Source organism: Pleurodeles waltl, chromosome 1_1, assembly GCF_031143425.1.
Source record: "Pleurodeles waltl isolate 20211129_DDA chromosome 1_1, aPleWal1.hap1.20221129, whole genome shotgun sequence".
In the NCBI taxonomy this organism is placed as follows: Eukaryota; Metazoa; Chordata; class Amphibia; order Caudata; family Salamandridae; genus Pleurodeles; species Pleurodeles waltl.
In genome coordinates this window covers 549598238-549617781 of record NC_090436.1, presented here as the reverse complement: position 1 = coordinate 549617781, position 19544 = coordinate 549598238, and the positions used below count along the sequence as shown (strand labels likewise).

Here is a 19544-nt window from a genome sequence, read left to right as displayed (position 1 = left end):
CCTTCTAGTGGAACATCCTGTCTCGCGACTGCCTGCTCGCTCTCGCGGGACACGAGGCCTAAGCTTGCGCGCTGCCCCTTCAGTTCCTTGCAGGTCGAAGAGCTCCGCTTGTGACGTCACGGCCGGGATTCCGTCGCCTGCTTCGCGGCAGGGATCGTTGGTTTCATGGCGGCTGTTGCCGGGCGCTGAGAGCTAGAGTATTGGGGTGAGGAGCGAGGGGATACGGGAGGGACTATACAGGGCAATCAGGGGGTATTGACGGAACAGGGGGCGGCTGGTGAGCGCTATAGACCCACAATGCCAGTAGCTTGCACTTAATTACAGTGGCAGTCGGGCATTCCGTGGTCTGTGATCGGGAGGAACACTGGGGCCTTTACCACCCGCGTCCTTCTCCCTCTGTCGGGGTGGCAGCATGCTCTTCCAGGCACATGCTGCCGCCGTCTTTGTTTCTGGTGCTGAGCAGCCTGGGAGATAGCCTGATAACTGAGATCGAGGGGCAGTGCAGTCTTGACCAGTGCTGGCCATCTTCAGAGCCGCGACTAGTGCGCAATGTCTGGGTTTGAGTGAATCCTACCAAGTGTGCCGCACTGGCCGCCGAACTAGAGAGAGGGCCAGTGCTAGAGACAGGTCAGCGCCCTGCAGTGTACTTGCCGCAGCCAGACCCCATGCTACTCAAGTATACCGGGGAAAGTGGGCAGCTTCTGTCAGCGACGTGAAGTGGCGATGGGTAGTAAACAAGTATGAGAAGGCCTGGACGTACGGAACCATAGAATGTGAATAAAAGTGAATCTGCATTTTTAATTGAGACTGAACGAGGACATTTAGACCCGACCTGCCCCCTTCTATTCCTGTATTTTGTTTTTATTAAAACCTTGGTGCTGCAAAGAAACAGATATCACGGGAAGAGAAAGTTGGATCGCGAAGTGAAAAAACACAATGTTACCCACCGCCTTAACAACAACATTAAATGTTATTGACACGAGTAACACACTCTAACCCTTTGTTTACACATGCACGTGTCGTGAATCATACTGTGGCAGAACTGGGGTCCTTTTCCCGCTACGTTTAAGAAAATGTTTAACCATAAACAGCGAATCACTCATTTCTCGAATCTATGAAACAAATAGCTCCTTAGTCTTGTTGCACATGATACTAGCACACGACTACTTATCATGCGGGTATGAAGTAGGCGCCCAAACTAAAAGTTCTATGTAACGGCGAAGCGTGTCTTTCTGGGGTGTTGGAAACTGTTACAGTTTCTCGTTTAGCCTGCTCACACACCCGTTGGCAGAAGTGCAAGAATTGCCTTTGATATGTAGAACATAAAATGTGCTCAACCGAGGGTACCGATCTAAATTCCAGTCATTTCGAATTATCGCTTGAAGCTGCCACTTCCAAAAGTTGATAGTGTCACGCAGTTGTACAGAGCGCAGTCTAGCTTCGAACTGTCACCAGTGTTATAAAGTTTGCTGACACCGAAAATATCATAATCGATGCATTGAAATATTGCTTAAAACCATCGCCTTTTGGTCAGTAAGGTGGCAATACCAGTGACAGACCGGCTATTGATGTAGAACACTATTTCTCACCAGTTCGTTGGCATTATTCGCCCTGCACATGTAGCATAGAGTTGATAATGTGTTTTAGTAATTGTTTGGCGAGTGTATGGATCGTTACAGCTCTTACAAATTCTTATTTATTTCAATTTCATATTTCAGTCTGCAGGAGCAGCCGTTCGTTTGTCGTGTTGTCGAAGAAGCGGATTTACAACCTATATTCCTCATGTGACTCTGGATTGGGCTTTTAATTTTCTCTTGACGTCGATGACTTAAATCTGATATTTTTAATCCCCGATAATTTGCAATGAATGGCAAAAGTGATGAAGATGGTGCGAGTAACAGCAGTGGAGGGTCTAGGTAAGAATAGTTTTGTTTTTCGCTGATCTTTAAAGCCAGATATTGGTGTAATTGATAGCCCGTTTTTGTGACACTCCCAATTAAATAATATCCAAAGTCCACAAAAGGCTTTCTACATATGCACTTACTCATCTTAATTTGTCATTCATAAAATAACAGATTATGACCGAATATCGCACAGAACACTTGTTTCCTAGACTAAGTTGTGCTGTTTGAACCCTGATAAATAGCTCCGTGTTCACTTAGAGATGCTGTGACTAGTGGCTTGAATGTGCCCCACCATGCTGTCAACACAGATAGCACATCGAAATGTCATGTTCTACAAAACATAGCCGTCAAATGGCATCTTTAGTTATTTTTATTCGCCTTAGCGCGAAGGGCACCGTTATTTAACTCTACAAATAGTATTTTTTTGGATTTGAGTAAATTAATTTATTCCCAGTATGTATTTTAATATTCATTGTCACATGGGAAGGTTGTTAGATATATTATGTATTGTCGTCAGTGAAGCACCTCAGGTTGGTAGCTGACCACATATAACTTGAACTTAAGAGCACATCTGTGTCTAGCTGGGAAGAATCTTTTGGGAGAGCGTTGTGTTGTAAAACCTTTATGAAAATAACTCAGTTAATTATTTGACACATGGAGTGACTAGTGCTGCTGTTTTCATTTCGTGTTTCAATCTATCTTAAATTTCATGGTGAAACTAAAATAGACCAAACCACACAGTACTTTGGGTCACTATTTTACTCATGTCTCAGTGGTTTATTAGGCTTGTGTGCTTTACCTTATGAAGATGTGGCCACTCGTGTGTTTTTAAGCACAGTATAGGGAATCCTCATCAGTTATCTCTGTTCATGTCCATTTCACTGATCTTCCATTCGACTGTCGACTGGAATGTGTTGGAGAATGCACCGTTTATGGCAGTGTACAGAAAAAAAGGTAATCACACCCTTGCGTTCTGCTTGTGGGTTAAGAACACACATTGGAATGTCTTGCTTGTGAATCAGTTCTCTATTGTTGCGTGTGAAGTTCGTGTTTTCGAGACTTAAGAAATGGATTGGCATGTTTTGTGCATAACATGGGTTCGATCAGTCCTCTTTCAGCATTTATCAAATACCACTCCTTAATTTAAATAGTAAACTTTCTTAAGGAAATGTATTCAAACCGGACTGAGCTTTATTTAGGTCATTTGAACTGATGGTTTTGCCTCATCTGTAATTCATTCTGGAAGAAAAACGTGTAGCAGTGTCGCTGTTATTTTATTTCTAGGGTCTAATCTTTTTTTTTTTTTTACTTTAAAACAAGGAAACACTTTGTTTTCCCTTTTCTAAAACCCAATTAAAGACTGAACAAGGTGCAGAGTTGTATTTGCTGTAACTTTATTGATCATTATTTTTTTTCTCTGCTATAAACCGTGCTAGATGTCCCTTATCTGTTAATTTGAATTTATGTTTCAGTTGTCGCTGTGATATTCATGCACTTTGAGATTCCTTCTTGGGTCACCTCATTCTATTAAAAAACTGAGAGAAAGGAGCTGAGCTCTGGGCGATCCTCGTGGGATGCCTTATATTTCTTTAAGGCTTTTCTGTTGCTGTCATTCACCTCCACACTTAGTCATTCATTTGGGGTGCCATGCCCTGTGTTGGGTTGTGAAGGCATTATAGAAGCTTTATTTTTACGTAGAAGATGACCTGTCCTGAAGCTATGTTTCTAACAGGCTGATATGTTGTGCCTTTTTTTAAAAAATTAGATTTGTTACAGCCTTTCGGTGCTGGTGAGAGCCCAAAACTATGCAAAGGGAGTTGGATGTGACAACAGTCTGGAGTTTAAACATCCTTTCTTTCTCCCACAATCAGAACTATTGCTTAACTTATTATTTGTTTCTTTCATTGAGCGCCTGTCACTGTAGCCAATTTTTTGTCTCAGGAGTATGGGGATATTGATGCTTTCTAGAGAAGTTCCACCGTGGGTTCAAACAAGGGGCATGTCTTTTGAGGCACCCTGGTGTGTTGTCTTGCTGAATAAGGTGCTGGTGACAACCTGCGTGAATTGGTCTGTTTTCAGTATTTTTAAGTTGTCAGGGCTTAGAAGGGCTGATGATCAGAATATTTCAGACAAACTCCTACACTTAGCCTTTGTGTTTGGTCTCCAGGACTGATAGAGTTGATTGTTCCAGCATTGTTCAACCTAACCTTTTGGCTGAGAAGGTGTGTAGAAAAGGTCCATAGGTATTCAGCTCCTTTATCTTAGTAAGCCTATCTAGGCTGCCAAATACTCTTACAAATAGATTTGGACCAATGTGCTTGAAATCATAAAAAAACGTTGATCATGCAGAATTTTGAAATCTAAGGCATAGTATGAAGTAAGCATTGAGTAAGATGACAATAGGGTTGACTTAAAATACATGGCTGCCCTACATGTGATTGCTTTATGCCAACACAGGCAAGATATTGAAAATGCTTGTGATGCGCTGTCTCAGATAAAGGAACTATTCCCTGTCTCAGATAAAGGAACTGTATTAACCATGCAGATTAGATATATCACCCAGTAGGCTCTGTTCTTGTTTGTTTTTTCCTCTTTTTGCAAAAATGTTCCTGCAAGGTATGGAATTGTGCGTTTTAGAAAAAGAGATGTTGCCCGTTGGACCGTCTGCTTTATCCACTCTTGTTTTATAATCTGTACAAGACAGACGTAAAGACTGCCATGCAATGGGGATAATAATTTTGCTCTAAATCTGTGGTAAGATAGTATTAGAATATTAACCCGTGCAGATGGATTTTTGTTGGATTTAACAACCTTTGGCTTATAATGGCACCCAAATGCCTTATCTGTTTTTAAGATTGCTACAAACGTGCAAATAGTTTTATAAAGCAGAGGTCTTTAGTTTTGCGAGGAAACATACTCCTTAAAGTTAGGGAAGAAGTAGCCTCTGCTTCCATCCATTAATATCTGATATTGGGGGTGCAGCATCCCTTGGTCTAAAACATCACATAGCAAAAATGAAAACCGGGATGATTAGGTCGAGCACGTGAGCACTTTTCGACCTGTTGTAAGTATTCTGTGGGCATTTAACCACGCCCATCTCACACCCATCACTTTCACTTGTTCGTGGCCTTGCCTTTCAAAAATTCCTTGATGTCATTGGTAATTCCTTTACGTTTGTCCCGCTTTGGGGTAGTTTTGTTACCACCTTGCAGACTGATCCTGTTGCATGGATTATTGTGCGAATGCCGATATACTTCAGAGTGAGCATACTATTTTTTTCTTTTGTTGAAGCGCTGGTCACATTTGTCACACTGTTAACTAATCAGAGTAAATTCTTCTGACTCTCCCCTTCATTCTTCATACCTTTTACAAAAACACTTGTAATTGATAAAGGCTTTACGTAAAATACACAGAAATCCTCAAAGCAGCTCTCCTGACACAGCGGGAGAGCTGATACTACAATATTCCCTGCAGTTTGGAAACTTGCCCCATAATGCTTTGCAGGCCATTACGTTTAGGAAACATTTTTGCTTATTATTCAGCCTGTGGTGGTCCTAGGATAATGGGACCACCACCAAAACGTTCACAACAACTTGCCCTTTCCATCTACCGTAGGTAAGTGGGGACCCCAAAATAATAACCCTTCCCACCATTCAGTGTCTATTTAAGCTGTCTCGTGGCTGGAACTTCTGTTTTATAGCTGGGAGTAGTTTGTGTTTTAAGGGCCTTGTTTGTAATAATATTGCTGTAGGCCTGTTAGCTCAGAAAATGTGTAAGGCACTCCACCCTCCAGGGGCTAAATATATGGTTACATTGCATTACATTCTCTCATTTCCTTTTCTTGTGGTTATGCTCTGTAGGGTCCATCTATATGGTTACATGACTATGTTTCATACAAATGCTGTTTTCATTGTGGTGTCCTCTAGGGGCTGTTCTAAGTATTACAGTCAGCATATCAACATAGTACGATATTCACACACACAAACGTGCCCCATAAGTCTTTGCATGTCATTACTTTTACACAACATTTTTGCTCATAACTAAAACATTGTGTCCTTTTAAGTTCTTTCATGGCTGGAACTTTTGTTTTGCAGCTGGCAGTATTTTTGTTTTGAAGGGCATTGTTTGCTATATCATTGCAGTAGGCCTTCTAGCCTTCAAAATGTGTAATGCACTACACCCTCTAGGGGCTAAATATATGGTTACACTGCATTACTTTCTGACATTTTCTTTTCATGTGGTTATGCTCTGTAGGGCTCTATGGGCTAACTACATGGTTACATGACCATGTTTCTTACACATTTTATTTTTATTGTGGTGTCCTCTAGGGGCTGTTCTGAGCATTACTGTCAAAATACTACAATATTCGCAGGCACAAAATCTCTGCCCATTATGCTGTGTAAGGCATTACTTTTACAGTACATTTCTGCTCATAAAACAGCATGCGGTGGTCTTAGGACAATGGGACCACCTTCAAATCGTTCACCACAATGTGCTCTTTCTGTCTACTTCATCTCTGGCTCCTCTAGCTTAGTGGGGACCCCCAAAATAATAACCCACTCCCACCATTCCGTGTCTTTTTAAGCGCTCTCACGGTTGTAACTTTTGTTTTACAGCTGGAAGTAGATTGTGTTATAGAGGCCTTGGTTGTAATTTAATTGCAGAAGGCCTGCCAGCCCTAAAAATGTGTAATGAGCATTGCCCTCAAGGAGTTAACTATATGGTTACATGACCATGTTTCTTACAAGTGCTATTTTCAGTGTGGTGTCTTCTCAGGGGGTATTCTGAGCATTACAGTCTAATACCAAAAGTTTATTTCTGATAAAGGTTTTTGTTGGGTTTGCGTGCTAATTTTATATGTCTTATCTCTCCTTATTGCAGTTATGACCATGATTCAGGCCAACTTATCACCCTTATTGCACTATGACTGTTTGAACACTCTTGATATGTTTGGGTGACCCTTCTAGTTTATTTCTCTTGTTACTCCTTCGTGGCTGTCTTGTGTCTTTTTTTGGTAATTGTGTTAGCCAGCCAGCAACTCTGATGGTGGGGTTGTGAAAGTGGTATTCTATTGGAATTAGCATGGTAGATTTCAATTAGGATGCTAAATGGCAACATTTTCATTTTTGGCTGCTGATAGGGGAGATAGAGGAAGAAGGTAAATGGAAGTGCTTTAGTTATATGCAGGGCCACTGGAATTATGTGACAGGAAAACACAAAATTATGAGACAGGGGTGACCTATTTATGTAGTAAGAAAAGTCCAGTTATGAATTTACAATGCCAGTAGCTCTAACTCGAGCAAATACAAGAGCTATTGCATTGCAAATGCTTGTTTAATTAATCAGTGCATTGGCAGATTTTTGGATCTACATCTAGCCCCATGATCAAACCAGTAGTAACAGTAATCAAGGTAAAACTTGATTATTTTTCATTATTTCACTCAATTAAAACTTGTGATAAATTGCCTGCTTTATTGGACTCAGCCCAGTGGTTTGATTAATTCTCTAGTTATATCAATAAAGTATTACATTATCATTTTGAGTTTGAACTGAAAAAGTTGTTTACAATAATTCTAGAAGACTACTTGAACTGGATTTTAAAGTCTGAAGGGGAAATTTAAGATTGGCTAGAACGTTGATTTGGAAGGAAGCAAATAATACGTTTGAGGGCTGTGTTAATCCTTGTGTTACTTACACATCTTCGAGCATTTGATTTGTACTTGTCCTACATCGAAAGTGTCCAGTGTAACATTTTCAAAAACTTTGAAACGATCAGTTCAAAACATGAAGCAGTATACTACTCCTTGAGTGGATTAACAATTTTTTTTTTTTGTCCAGATGCTTAAATTCTTACTCAAATTGTATTTGTGACTGGGTGTTAGCAAAACCCAGCTTTCACCAATCACTCGGCCTCCTAGCACTTACAGACTCTGGCATGCAGATGTGATTCATCCAGTCGATTTAAGCTGTTATCACTACCATGCACCAATAGACAATTATCCTTCTCTCACTGTGAAGATCAGGTGGAAAATTTTAAAATAGTCTAATGGAATTATGGTCTTTGTGGAGCTGTGACTGAGGGCGATTTATAGTTTTTGTATTACTGAGCTGTACATATTTTTATTACAATTGTCTTTACTGTTTGGGTTTGCACATTTTTTCAAAAAGATCTGCAAGTCGTCTCTAACACTAATAACAATAGGAGATCAGGTACACTGCAGTAAAGTGCTGTGGTAGAATGTTGAATCGGGGAGGTTATTTCATGGAACCTCCTAAACTGAAAAAAATCCAGTGCACTTCATAATTGTGCTTCCAAATGACAAGTTGCACATGTATTTTGATATTGTTTTATAGTAGGCGTGATGCTGTCTATGAATGGTAAGTGTGTACAGATTTGTTTGGGTGAGTTTGGAGTATATTTAATGGGAATGGTGGTGCAAGACATATGGATGTGTTTTGTTGAACTTAAGTGGAGTGGAGACTGAACAGAAGGTTTCTGGGGGAGGCAGAGTTAGGAGGGAAATTGCTGGATGAGATGTTTATGCATTTCCATTCAAGCAGATCTGTGCACTAGTTAGCACGTCATTGAGCACCCCAACCACAATATTTGACAAAAATAGAGTGGAGAGGAAAAATGCTGAAGTGATGATTGAGTAATGGGGAGAAGCATAAGAAGTATGAATGCAAGCTGTTTCTGGCAAGGATTGACTACATTGATCTTTGTCATGTAAAGGGGAATCTTCACATATTGAATCACATTTCAAAACTCTTATTAGACTGTCTGTCAAATGCCACATTACCTTTTGTTTAAAAACTGCAGTGAAATCAGTGTCTTTATCAGTACCTATGCAAATGTAAATAGTGATCCGTCAATAAGGAGAACCGATTTTTAATATTCATACTATCTTTAAAATTCCTACTTGCTTTTTTTGTACACCCGCCGTTAATTGTGTGTGTTGCCTCTGTTTTAGTAGCACTTTGCTGAGATGCTTTACCAAACGGGGTTAAGGTGCACTGTGCAAGAATTGGGGATGGGGAGGGAACCTTGGGCAGGGTTGGTGGGCTTTTGTGACCACAGTGTGCTAGATCAATCTATCTGTACCCTCCAATTTCTTCAGAGTTCATTTTGGGCTTTTCTCTTGGTGGCGGGATGGGGCGCACATCTCACTGGGGAGGGAGGGATCTCTTCTATACAGGTTTAGATGACTGGTGGTACTCATTTTTTAAATGTGTGTTGTTGTCATCCCTTTTGTATGCCTCTATTTGTACGTCCGGGCCATCGTGTGGGCCCTAGCTCTGGCTCTACTTTTCACCTGTGTATAGCACATTACGACACATTAATGGTGCGTGTAGTCTCTTGGAATGTAAATGTTCTCAATGCCCCCTTTAAGCACCACAGGGTGTGGAGGGAAATTAAGGATGCTGACCTGGATGTCTGTCTGTCTAGGAAAGTGAATCTTAAAGCATCCAATACTCGTTTAATGTATCATAGGCTGTACCCTACCCAGTTTTTTGCTTCTGCATGATCTAAGAAATGAGATGTAATGATAGTGGTCCATAAGACTTTCCCCTTGAAATTGTGCAGGTACATAAGGCTAACTCTGAGGGTCGCTACGTTTATTTGGAGGGCAGGTACCTGGGAATTCCATGTAATTTTTTCGATGTTTATGTCCCCAATTAGGGTCAAGATGTATATTTAACTCACCTCTTCCACTTGCTAAATGCATGGGCACCTGCCGGGTGGGAGATTTTATTATAGTGCCAAACTCTTAATTAGTCTGTCGCCCCGGGGATAGGTTTTTGGAGTGTGCAGTGTCTACAACTCTTTTGCAATCCTTTTGGGATTTTGGCCTAGTGGATTTGCCAGGCAGCATAAAATCAACAGAGATCATAAAGCCCATCTTGAGACTGCATATCTGGCCACTACTTCCTGTCACTGAGAAATGGGTTAATCACTCCACATCCTGGAAGCTATTGCTGCTAAAGGGCAATTAGATTTGCTGTTAGGGGAGAAATCTGAAAAAACACTACTATGGCGTCATCAAACATTCTATGAGCAGGCTAATAGATTGGGTGCCTTGCTTGCTCGGCATCTTGGAAGCCAAACTTCAGCCCGATGTATTCCCACACTTCGGAGGCCACGTCACTCAGTAGCCTGTCAGACCAGCTTAAAGCTTTTGAAGCTTTTTATGGTGTTTTGTTTCCGAAAGACCCTATAGATCTGGCAGCTTGCAGGCCTTTATTGATGAGGCACACCTACCTCACCTCAGTCATAGCAATAGAGATAATTTGGAGGAAACCATTGTAGGGGGTTGGCCTGGTTTGTAGTGGGTACCACAGGTTCTTACACCTTATACCAGGTCCAATTATCCCTTATTAGTGACATGTCATCAGTGTCTAGCAGCTAGGCTGTATAGAGGTAGCTGTAGCTGAGCAGCCAAGGCTGAACTAGCAGACATCAAAGTTCTTGCAATGCCCCTGTAATCGCACAGTATTCAGATACATGAAAGAAAATACTCAGTGTTACAGAAATAAAGGTACTTTATTTTGGTGACACAAATGCCAAAAATACCTTAGAGACTATACTCCCTTAGGAGGTAAGTAACATACACAATATATACACACTAGTATCCAAAAACGGGTAAGTACACAGTCAGAAAACAGTGCAGATAGTGAAAATCACAATAGATTGCAGTGGGCCTAGGGAGAACCATATACAAAAATATAGTAATGCAAAAGTTGGTTTCCCACCTAGGCAAGTGTAGTGTGTAGAGGGGCGCTGGGAGTATAAGAAAACACCATAGGTAAGTAATAGACCACACCCAAGAGCCCAGGAAAACAGGAGTAAATCACAGCTCTGGGCACCACCCCTAGGGTCGTGATGGACAGGGGAGTGGTCACTCCCCTTTCCTTTGTCCAGTTTCACGCCAGAGCAGGGACTGGGGGTCCCTGAACCAGTGTAGACTGGATTATGAAAGGAGGGCACCATCTTTGCCCTTCAAAGCATTTCCAGGGCTCTGGGAGACTACCCCTCCCATGCCTGGGCCACCTATTTCCAAAGGGATAGGGTGTAACACTCCACTACTCTTCCAAATAAAATCCTTCGTTCTGCCTTCCTGAACATGAGCTGCTTGAGCAACAGGAGGGCAGAAACCTGTCTGTGAGGTGACATTAGCTGGGGTTGCCTGGAAAAACTCAGAAGGCTGGTATGGCAGTACTGTGGAGCCTCAAGAGTGCATTGGATTGTGCAACCAATATGGGGATCAGTATTGGGGTAGAATTCCCAGTTGTTAGACACCTTATGTAGGAAGTTGTCTCTGTATGCACTATTTCAAAGTAAGGAATAGTATGCACAGAGTCCAAGGGTTACCCTTAGAGGTAAGATAGTGGCAAAAAGAGATAATACTAATGCTCTATTTTGTGGTAGTGTGGTCGAGCAGTAGGCTTATCAAAGGAGTAGTGTTAAGCATTTGTTGTACGCACACAGGCAATAAATGAGGAACACACACTCAGAGACAATTCCAGGCCAATAGGTTTTTGTATAGAAAAATATATTTTCTTAGTTTATTTTAAGAACCACAGGTTCAAATTTTACATGTAATACTTTGAATGAAAGGTATTGCAGGTAAGTACTTTAGGAACTTTGAATAATCACAATAGCATATATACTTTTCAAATAAAACACATATAGCTATTTTAAAACTAGACACTGCAATTTTCACAGTTCCTAGGGGAGGTAAGTAATTGTTAGTTCTTGCAGGTAAGTAAACCACCTACGGGGTTCAAGTTTGGGTCCAAGGTAGCCCACCGTTGGGGGTTCAGAGCAACCCCAAAGTTACCACACCAGCAGCTCAGGGCCGGTCAGGTGCAGAGTTCAAAGTGGTGCCCAAAACGCATAGGCTTCAATGGAGAAGGGGGTGCCCCGGTTCCAGTCTGCCAGCAGGTAGGTACCCGTGTCTTCGGAGGGCAGACCAGGGGGGTTATGTAGGGCACCGGGGGGGACACAAGTTAGCACAGAAAGTACACCCTCAGCAGCACGGGGGTGGCCGGGTGCAGTGTGCAAACACACGTCGGGTTTTCAATTGGAATCAATGGGAGACCAAGGGGTCTCTTCAGCGATGCAGGCAGGCAAGGGGGGGGGCTCCTCGGGGTAGCCACCACCTGGGCAAGGGAGAGGGCCTCCTGGGGGTCACTCCTGCACTGGAGTTCCGATCTTTCAGGTCCTGGGGGCTGTGGGTGCAGGGTCTTTTCCAGGCGTCGGGATCTGGGAGTCAGGTAGTCGCGGTCAGGGGGAGCCTCAGGATTCCCTCTGCAGGCGTCGCTGTGGGGCTCAGGGGGGGGCAACTCTGGCTACTCACGGTCTCGTAGTCGCCGGGGAGTCCTCCCTGAAGTGTTTGTTCTCCACAAGTCGAGCCGGGGGCGTCGGGTGCAGAGTTGCAAGTCTCACTCTTCTGGCGGGAAATGCAGTTGTCTTGAAGTTGCTTCTTTGGAAACAAAGTTGCAGTCTTTGGTGAACAGGGCCGCTGTTCTCAGGAGTTTCTTGGTCCTTTTAGAGCAGGGCAGTCCTCTGAGGATTCAGAGGTCGCTGGTCCTGGGGAAAGCGTTGCTGGAGCAGTGTCTTTTCGAAGGGGGGAGACAGGCCGGTAGAGCTGGGTCCAAAGCAGTTGGTGTCTCCGTTTTCTCTGCAGGGTTTTTCAGCTCAGCAGTCCTCTTCTTCTTAGGTTGCAGGAATCTGAGTTCCTAGGTTCAGGGGAGCCCCTAAATACAGAATTTAGGTGTGTGTTTAGGTCAGGGAGGGCAGTAGCCAATGGCTACTAGCCCTGAGGGTGGCTACACCCTCTTTGTGCCTCCTCCCAAGGGGAGGGGGTCACATTCCTATCCCTATTGGGGGGATCCTCCATCTGCAAGATGGAGGATTCCTAAAAGTCAGTCACTTCCGCTCAGGTTGCCTAAGGGGCTGTCCTGACTGGTCAGTGACTCCTCCTTGTTTTTCTCATTATCTCCTCCGGCCTTGCCGCCAAAAGTGGGGCCGTGGCCGGAGGGGGCGGGCAACTCCACTAGCTGGAATGCCCTGTGGTGCAGTAACAAAGGGGGTGAGCCTTTGAGGCTCACCGCCATGTGTTACAGCTCCTCCAAGGGGGAGGTGATAAGCATCTCCACCCAGTGCAGGCTTTGTTACTAGCCACAGAGTGACAAAGGCACTCTCCCCATGTGGCCAGCAACATGTCTCGAGTGTGGCAGGCTGCTAAAACCAGTCAGCCTACACGGGTAGTTGGTTAAGGTTTCAGGGGGCACCTCTAAGGTGCCCTCTGGGGTGTATTTTACAATAACATGTACACTGGCATCAGTGTGCATTTATTGTGCTGAGAAGTTTGATACCAAACTTCACAGTTTTCAGTGTAGCCATTATGGTGCTGTGGAGTTCGTGTTTGACAGACTCCCAGACCATATACTCTTATGGCTACCCTGCACTTACAATGTCTAAGGTTTTGCTTAGACACTGTAGGGGTACAGTGCTCATGCACTGGTGCCCTCACCTATGGTATAGTGCACCCTGCCTTGTAAGGCCTGCTAGAGGGGTGACTTATCTATACTGCATAGGCAGTGTGTGGTTGGCATGGCACCCTGAGGGGAGTGCCATGTCGACTTACTTGTTTTGTCCACACCAGCACACACAAGCTGGCAAGCAGTGTGTCTGTGCTGAGTGAGGGGTCCCCAGGGTGGCATAAGATATGCTGCAGCCCTTAGAGACCTTCCCTGGCATCACGGCCCTTGGTACCAGGGGTACTAGTTACAAGGGACTTACCTGGATGCCAGGGTGTGCCAATTGTGAAAACAAAAGTACAGGTTAGGGAAAGAACACTGGTGCTGGGGCCTGGTTAGCAGGCCTCAGCACACTTTCAAATCAAAACATAGCATCAGCAAAGGCAAAAAGTCAGGGGGTAACCATGCCAAGGAGGCATTTCCTTACACCTTACATGGCCATATTAGGGGTTACCATTGTGAAGATGGAAATAGGTATTGACCTATGTCCAGTGCATGTGTAAAGTGGCGTCCCCGCATTCACGAGGTCTGGGGAAATGGTCCTGGGCAACGTGGGGGCACCTCTGCTAGTGCAGGGGTGCCCTCATACACAGGCACTTTGCACCAAGCCTTCAGGTTGGAAGGTATGACGTATAGGTGACTTATAAGTGACTTGGTACAGTGTAAATGGCCGTGAAATGGTGCATGCACCATTTCACACAGGCTGCAATGGCAGTCCTGTAGAATCCTTTGCATGGGCTCCCTATGGGTGGCAAAAGTAATGCTGCATCCCATAGGGATCTTCTGGAGCCCTAATGCCCTGGGTACCTAGGTGCCATATACTCGGGTCTTGTAAGGGGGGACCAGTATACCAATTTGGAGTAAAATACTGGGTTACCAGTATGTAGTGATCAATTTAGAAACAGAGAGAGCATAAGCACTGGGGTCCTGGTTAGCAGGACTCCAGTGACACTGTCAAGCATACTTTCAAAAACAGTGAAACATCTTGACAAGCGGGCCAAAAAACATAAGCACTGGGGTCCTGACTAGCAGGATCCCAGTGACACAGTCAAAACACAGACATCAGTCGAAATTGGGGGTAACATGCCAAAAAGAGGGTACTTTCCCACACTCATAATGGAAGGTAAGGTTTCAGCAGCAAACCCAGCCCTTCATCCTGACAAGGTGCCCGGCCCTGCTTTTACAAGTCCTTTAAGGCCCTTTTGATACCACATTTTACCTTACTTTTTAACTCCTTTTTCTCCTCTCAATCAGTGACTTCCTCTATGACAGAGGTGAACCTAACTGTAATACTTAAGATAGGTAACCCACCCGATGAATGCAGTTTTTATTGCCCGATCGCGCTGTTAAATTCAGATGTCTAAATTTTTACAAAGGTCCTTGTGAATAGGTTACTGTCCCATATGCCATATCTTATTGTCCCAGACCAGTGGGTGTTCATCCCGTACCACCAGACAGCTAACAGCATTCGGCGGGTAATCACCTTTTGGAGAAGGCACATTTTCGATCCATCCCTATGGTAATACGCTCTCTCGATGCTGAAAAAGCATTTGACAGAGTTAATTAGGCTTTTCTCTTCAGGGTGTTGAAGACCATAGGGCTGGGGCCACATATGTTAACATAGATGGCGGCTAATTATCGATATCCCTGTGCCCAAATCTAGGTGAATGGTGAGAGATTATGGGGGATCCCCCTCCAAAGGTAGACTAGACAGGGGTGACCACTATCCTCACTGGTTTTTGTACTAGCTTTTGAACCGCTGGGGGCAACAGTGAGGTAAAAGGAGGACATTGAGGGCATGCTTTTTGGCTGGGAACGGCACACTGTACTTCTCTTTGCAGATGACATCCTCCTAATGGTGTCAGATCCGTTGCGATTGATCCCGAAGATCATAGTTACTGCGCGTTCATGCAGCGGTGTTGGGATTCCAAGTGAACTTTGGGGAATCTGAAATGCTGGGCATGAGACTATCTCCCAAAATGCGTGCCAAACTCACTACCTTGCTTCCCTTGCACTGGACGTAAAGCAGAGGCCTTAAATAACTGGGGGTACTCATCACTCCCTGTTTGAGTCAGGTTTATGCCTCAAATTATCTGCACCTTTTTCGCTAATAAAGCGAACACGGTATGCTGGAAACCCCTGCATGTTTTCGTGTTGGGGAGATTGGCTGTTACGCAGAATGTACAAACAGCCCCCCACTCCTCTGTTTGCTCCATTTTGTGCTTCTGGTTAAAGTACCAGAATGTGACTTCAAAAGTTTACATAAGTCCATAGATTCCTTTATCCTGGGCTGAAAGAGAGCTAGGGTATCCCGGGGCCGAATAACGCTCCAGAATATCACCAAATATTATCCAGCAACTCAAATTCAGGTGTTTTTTGAGTGGTCCCTCTAGGAAACAGAATGACACTGGGTGCATATGGAGGCGGTGTGATGGAGTTTGCCCCATGAGCAGTTCTGTGGTGACCGAAAGCGGCTAGGACGACGGTGTGTTATGTAATTGGACTGCATTTGAAATTTGGGACTTGCTCACTGGAAGTTCCTCTTAACTATTTTTCCTCTCCTTTTACACCACTATATGGCAAGAAAGACTTTAATCCAGGATTGAATTGGGGGAAGTTTTCATGCCTGGTCTGAAAGGGAATGCATAATGTTGTGAGATTTATACCACAGGGCTGCAGTCATAGATTACTTGCAGTGTATGGCAGATTTTTCCCTAGCTGAGTCCGAGGAGATGAGATCTTGTCAGCTGTGTCATTGGGTCCTCTCTTCATTTAATAAAATGGCAGCCAATCTTCCTTTGACCCTCTGGGGGCAGGCATTAACAACCTATGCTTGGCCCAAGGGCCTCATATCTAAAATCTATTCTCTGCTGATGGGAGGAGCGGGGGAGCCTGACTGGTCCTTATGAAACGCTGGTCCCAATAATTGGTGTATACGATTCACTTGAAAAAGTGGCAGACGCGTTGACAAAAAATTCTAACCTTGTGTAAGAGTGTACAGCAGTGGAAAACTCTGTATTAGGTAAAGATGCTTTGGTATACTACAATGCACCAACTGCAGTGTATGTATGGGCAGTCGGGTGGAAGATGCTGGAGAGGCTTTGGCCACTGCGAAAATGTGTCCTGCTCCACGTTGACCTGTTTTTGGAAAGAGGTCCTTAGTCATATCAAGGGGGTAGCAGGTTGTCCTCTGTACCCAGATCCAGCAATCGTGATACCAGGTCTACTTCCTGAGGTATATGATGCGCTAATGAAGGATGAGTGGCAACTAATATTCAATATACTTCTGTTGGCCAGCTTACTGCACAGAAATGGTAGTCACCCACAATCCCCACAATTTATAAATGGGCTGGAAAGTTCTGGGCATTATTAGCTATGGAGGAGTTAATGTGGGGACTCCATGATATGGCATACAAATTTGATGGTCAGTGGCAACGCCTGGTTGACTATCTTGGAACAGCTGTTTCGGGACTGGGATGTCCAAGATCGCTACATTCCCTCAGGTTTATGGTTTAAAGGGGCTATTCGGGGCTATAGAGGGTTGCTTAGGATATCTTTTTGTTTGTTTTTCTTTTTTTTTTTCTTTTTGACCTTGGGATAGTGTGACTAGATGATAAACGTTTCGGTTGTGAAAACAATGTGGATGGAACTACTAGAATTTATGGTGAATTTCATTGGGAGCTGGGGGTTGACAGAAAGGAAGAGGTGGGTGGTGGTGGAGAGGATTTTTCATTTTCATTATGAAATTTGATTTGTATGGTTTCAAAGGTCCGCTTGCTACTTGTCCAGTCATTATGTTGTATATGCACTGGACTAGGTTGTGCTTGTAATTTTTGTGACATTTCAGCAAAATAATGTTGAATAAAAAAAACAATTTGAATTAAACAACTTGTGTTTCTAATTCAGGAATATTAATTTAGCCTGCTGCCAAACCTTACTCCGTTTCTAATCTGCAGCACTTTTGGGCTCCGAGTGTGAGTTAAGATGTTATTTATCGCACTTGATGAATAATGATACCATGGGGTACATTATTTATCAGGTGTGATAAAGAACATCTATTACGAGTTAGTGGGAAATACCATGTACATTTTGGTGTTCAATGCACCAAAAGCGGTATGATACAATAGATAACAGGTGCTTTTTCCCCCTCAATTTTTGGCAGGTTTTACCTGTCCAAATTTATATTTTATATTCATCAAATGCAGTAAATACTCAACAACTCGTAATTCCGACCCTTGCGTAAACATTGGCTCATGCACGGGTCGGAATATACTGGCCAATTCATAATCAGGCCCTTCGTAGTTTATTGTACAAGTTTGATCACTGCCCAGCCACTCTTGTTCTGGATTAACTCATTGCATTGCTATGAGCATTCGTTTTACACCAAACTAGTTTGATTCTCTCTGTGACATGAAGCACTCTACAGTCCTTTTTTTGGGGGGAGGGGGACTCATATTTGTTTTATTGTTTTACTGCAAGACACAGGACAAGTATGTGGGTTTGTGCATAGGTCAGTCACAAGAATGTAACAAAAAGACAAGTGGAACAGTACCAAACAAGGTCCCAACTGCACCCTTGCCTTCCCCTCCCCTGTACTCGCTGATGAATCAGTGGTTACAGGTTCAGTGGCGCAACTGTGTTTCAGGTAGGCTACGCTGTGCAGTGATGGATTGAGTGGCTTTGGGAGGGGTTGGGGGGGGGGGGTGGGGTGGAATTCGGCTCCCAGTATGTCCACATGTCACTCTGGGTTTAAGGGGAAGACTCACTCTCAGGTATTTGGGGTAGGTCTGCTTATTGAACATCTGAGAGAGAGAGAAGAATGAGCCCCATAGTTCCTGCTAAGTGTCTTGGCAGTGCTTTATTACCAATGCAGCAAGGAGGTGTGCGTGAGAACTTTGTTGGAGCCCCAGAGAGATATGATGGCCTGGAGGGCCACTCCCAGGGCTAGGCCTGTCTGACGCCCTCACTTAGATTACAGTGGGTAGAATAAGGCATTGGGCAGGCCAAGCACATTGTGTGTCGAGGCATCTGTGTGTTCATGTGTGTGTCGATATCTATCAACACCTTCTCCCAGTATGGGTCTAATTTTGGGCAGGACCATGGAAGGTGCAGTAAGGTGTTCATGGCCCTGCAACTCTGCCAGCAAGTTACAATGTGTTTTGAGTTGACCTGATGTAGCTTGTCCAACATGAGATACCAATATGTGTCTACTTTTAATGGCTGTTTCTGTGCTAGCTGTGTTGCATGTCGTGTGGCGCACCTGGTAATATATTTCCCCTCATTCCTTATGCGTAGGAGGACACCACACTTTCTACTCTTAGTGCAGTTGCACTGCTGATTTCTCTCCTGAAGTGGCTCGGGTGTGGAAGGTGTGAATTTTAGAAATGAGTCGCTTGTCACCCTTTTTTAGTAAGAAGCCATTTCTCAAAGGGTATCTGGCATCTCTGCGAGCCAGGCCTCATGGCAAGATACAGAACCCATTGTCAGATATGAAGATAAAGGAGGCATTAAGTTTCCGGGACGTTATAATCTGCCTTCAGTTGGTCAAAGGGGAAGATCCCATAGCGTCAAAAAAATATCCTGTTGATTTACAGTCTGCCCAAGGTCACAATCATTGGAGGGGGGGATGTAGTCAAGCCTCTGTGTGTCACTATGGAATCCCAGGTTGAGAGGGTGGTTGTAGTGACAGGCGGTGAGATGAGTAAAGGCCGTAGGCCCTATGCTTCCATGGCAGCCAGGGCAGTTTGAACATGTGTTCAAGCTACAGCCCAGTCCATAAAGCACCAGTACTTTTTTGATTTGCTTCGGAGCCATCTTGCTAGAAAGCCGAGCTGCAGGTCTTGATGTTATGGCAGTAGGTTAGGGATCCCCAGGCCCCCCTCCAATGCACCCCGGGGCTCTGAGCATACATCGACATTTACCATTTCACACGAAGTGACGATGTTCTGCCTGCAGCTGCTATAGCAAGAGCAGGTGGTGTTGGAATAGGTAGAGGGCTTTATGAATTACAGTAGGATGACCACCTGGCATGAAAGCAACTTCAGGACGGGGCTGTAAATAAATTCAGGACAAAAAAATCAGGACAAAGGATCAAAA

The 19544-nt window shown here is 44.1% G+C and overlaps 1 protein-coding gene across 3 annotated transcripts in view; it reads left to right on the top strand.

The window, feature by feature from the left end:
- Positions 1 to 19: 19 nt before the first annotated feature.
- CHD1 (chromodomain helicase DNA binding protein 1) overlaps positions 20 to 19544 on the top strand; it is a 1172453-nt gene continuing 1152928 nt past the window's right edge. For all 3 annotated transcript variants that reach the window (XM_069225994.1, XM_069225985.1, XM_069225977.1), the window contains exons 1-2: positions 20 to 205; positions 1719 to 1916. In XM_069225994.1, coding sequence (XP_069082095.1) covers positions 1864 to 1916 — 53 coding nt within the window. In that variant the 5' untranslated portion in view covers positions 20 to 205; positions 1719 to 1863. The remainder of the gene's footprint in view (positions 206 to 1718; positions 1917 to 19544) is intronic.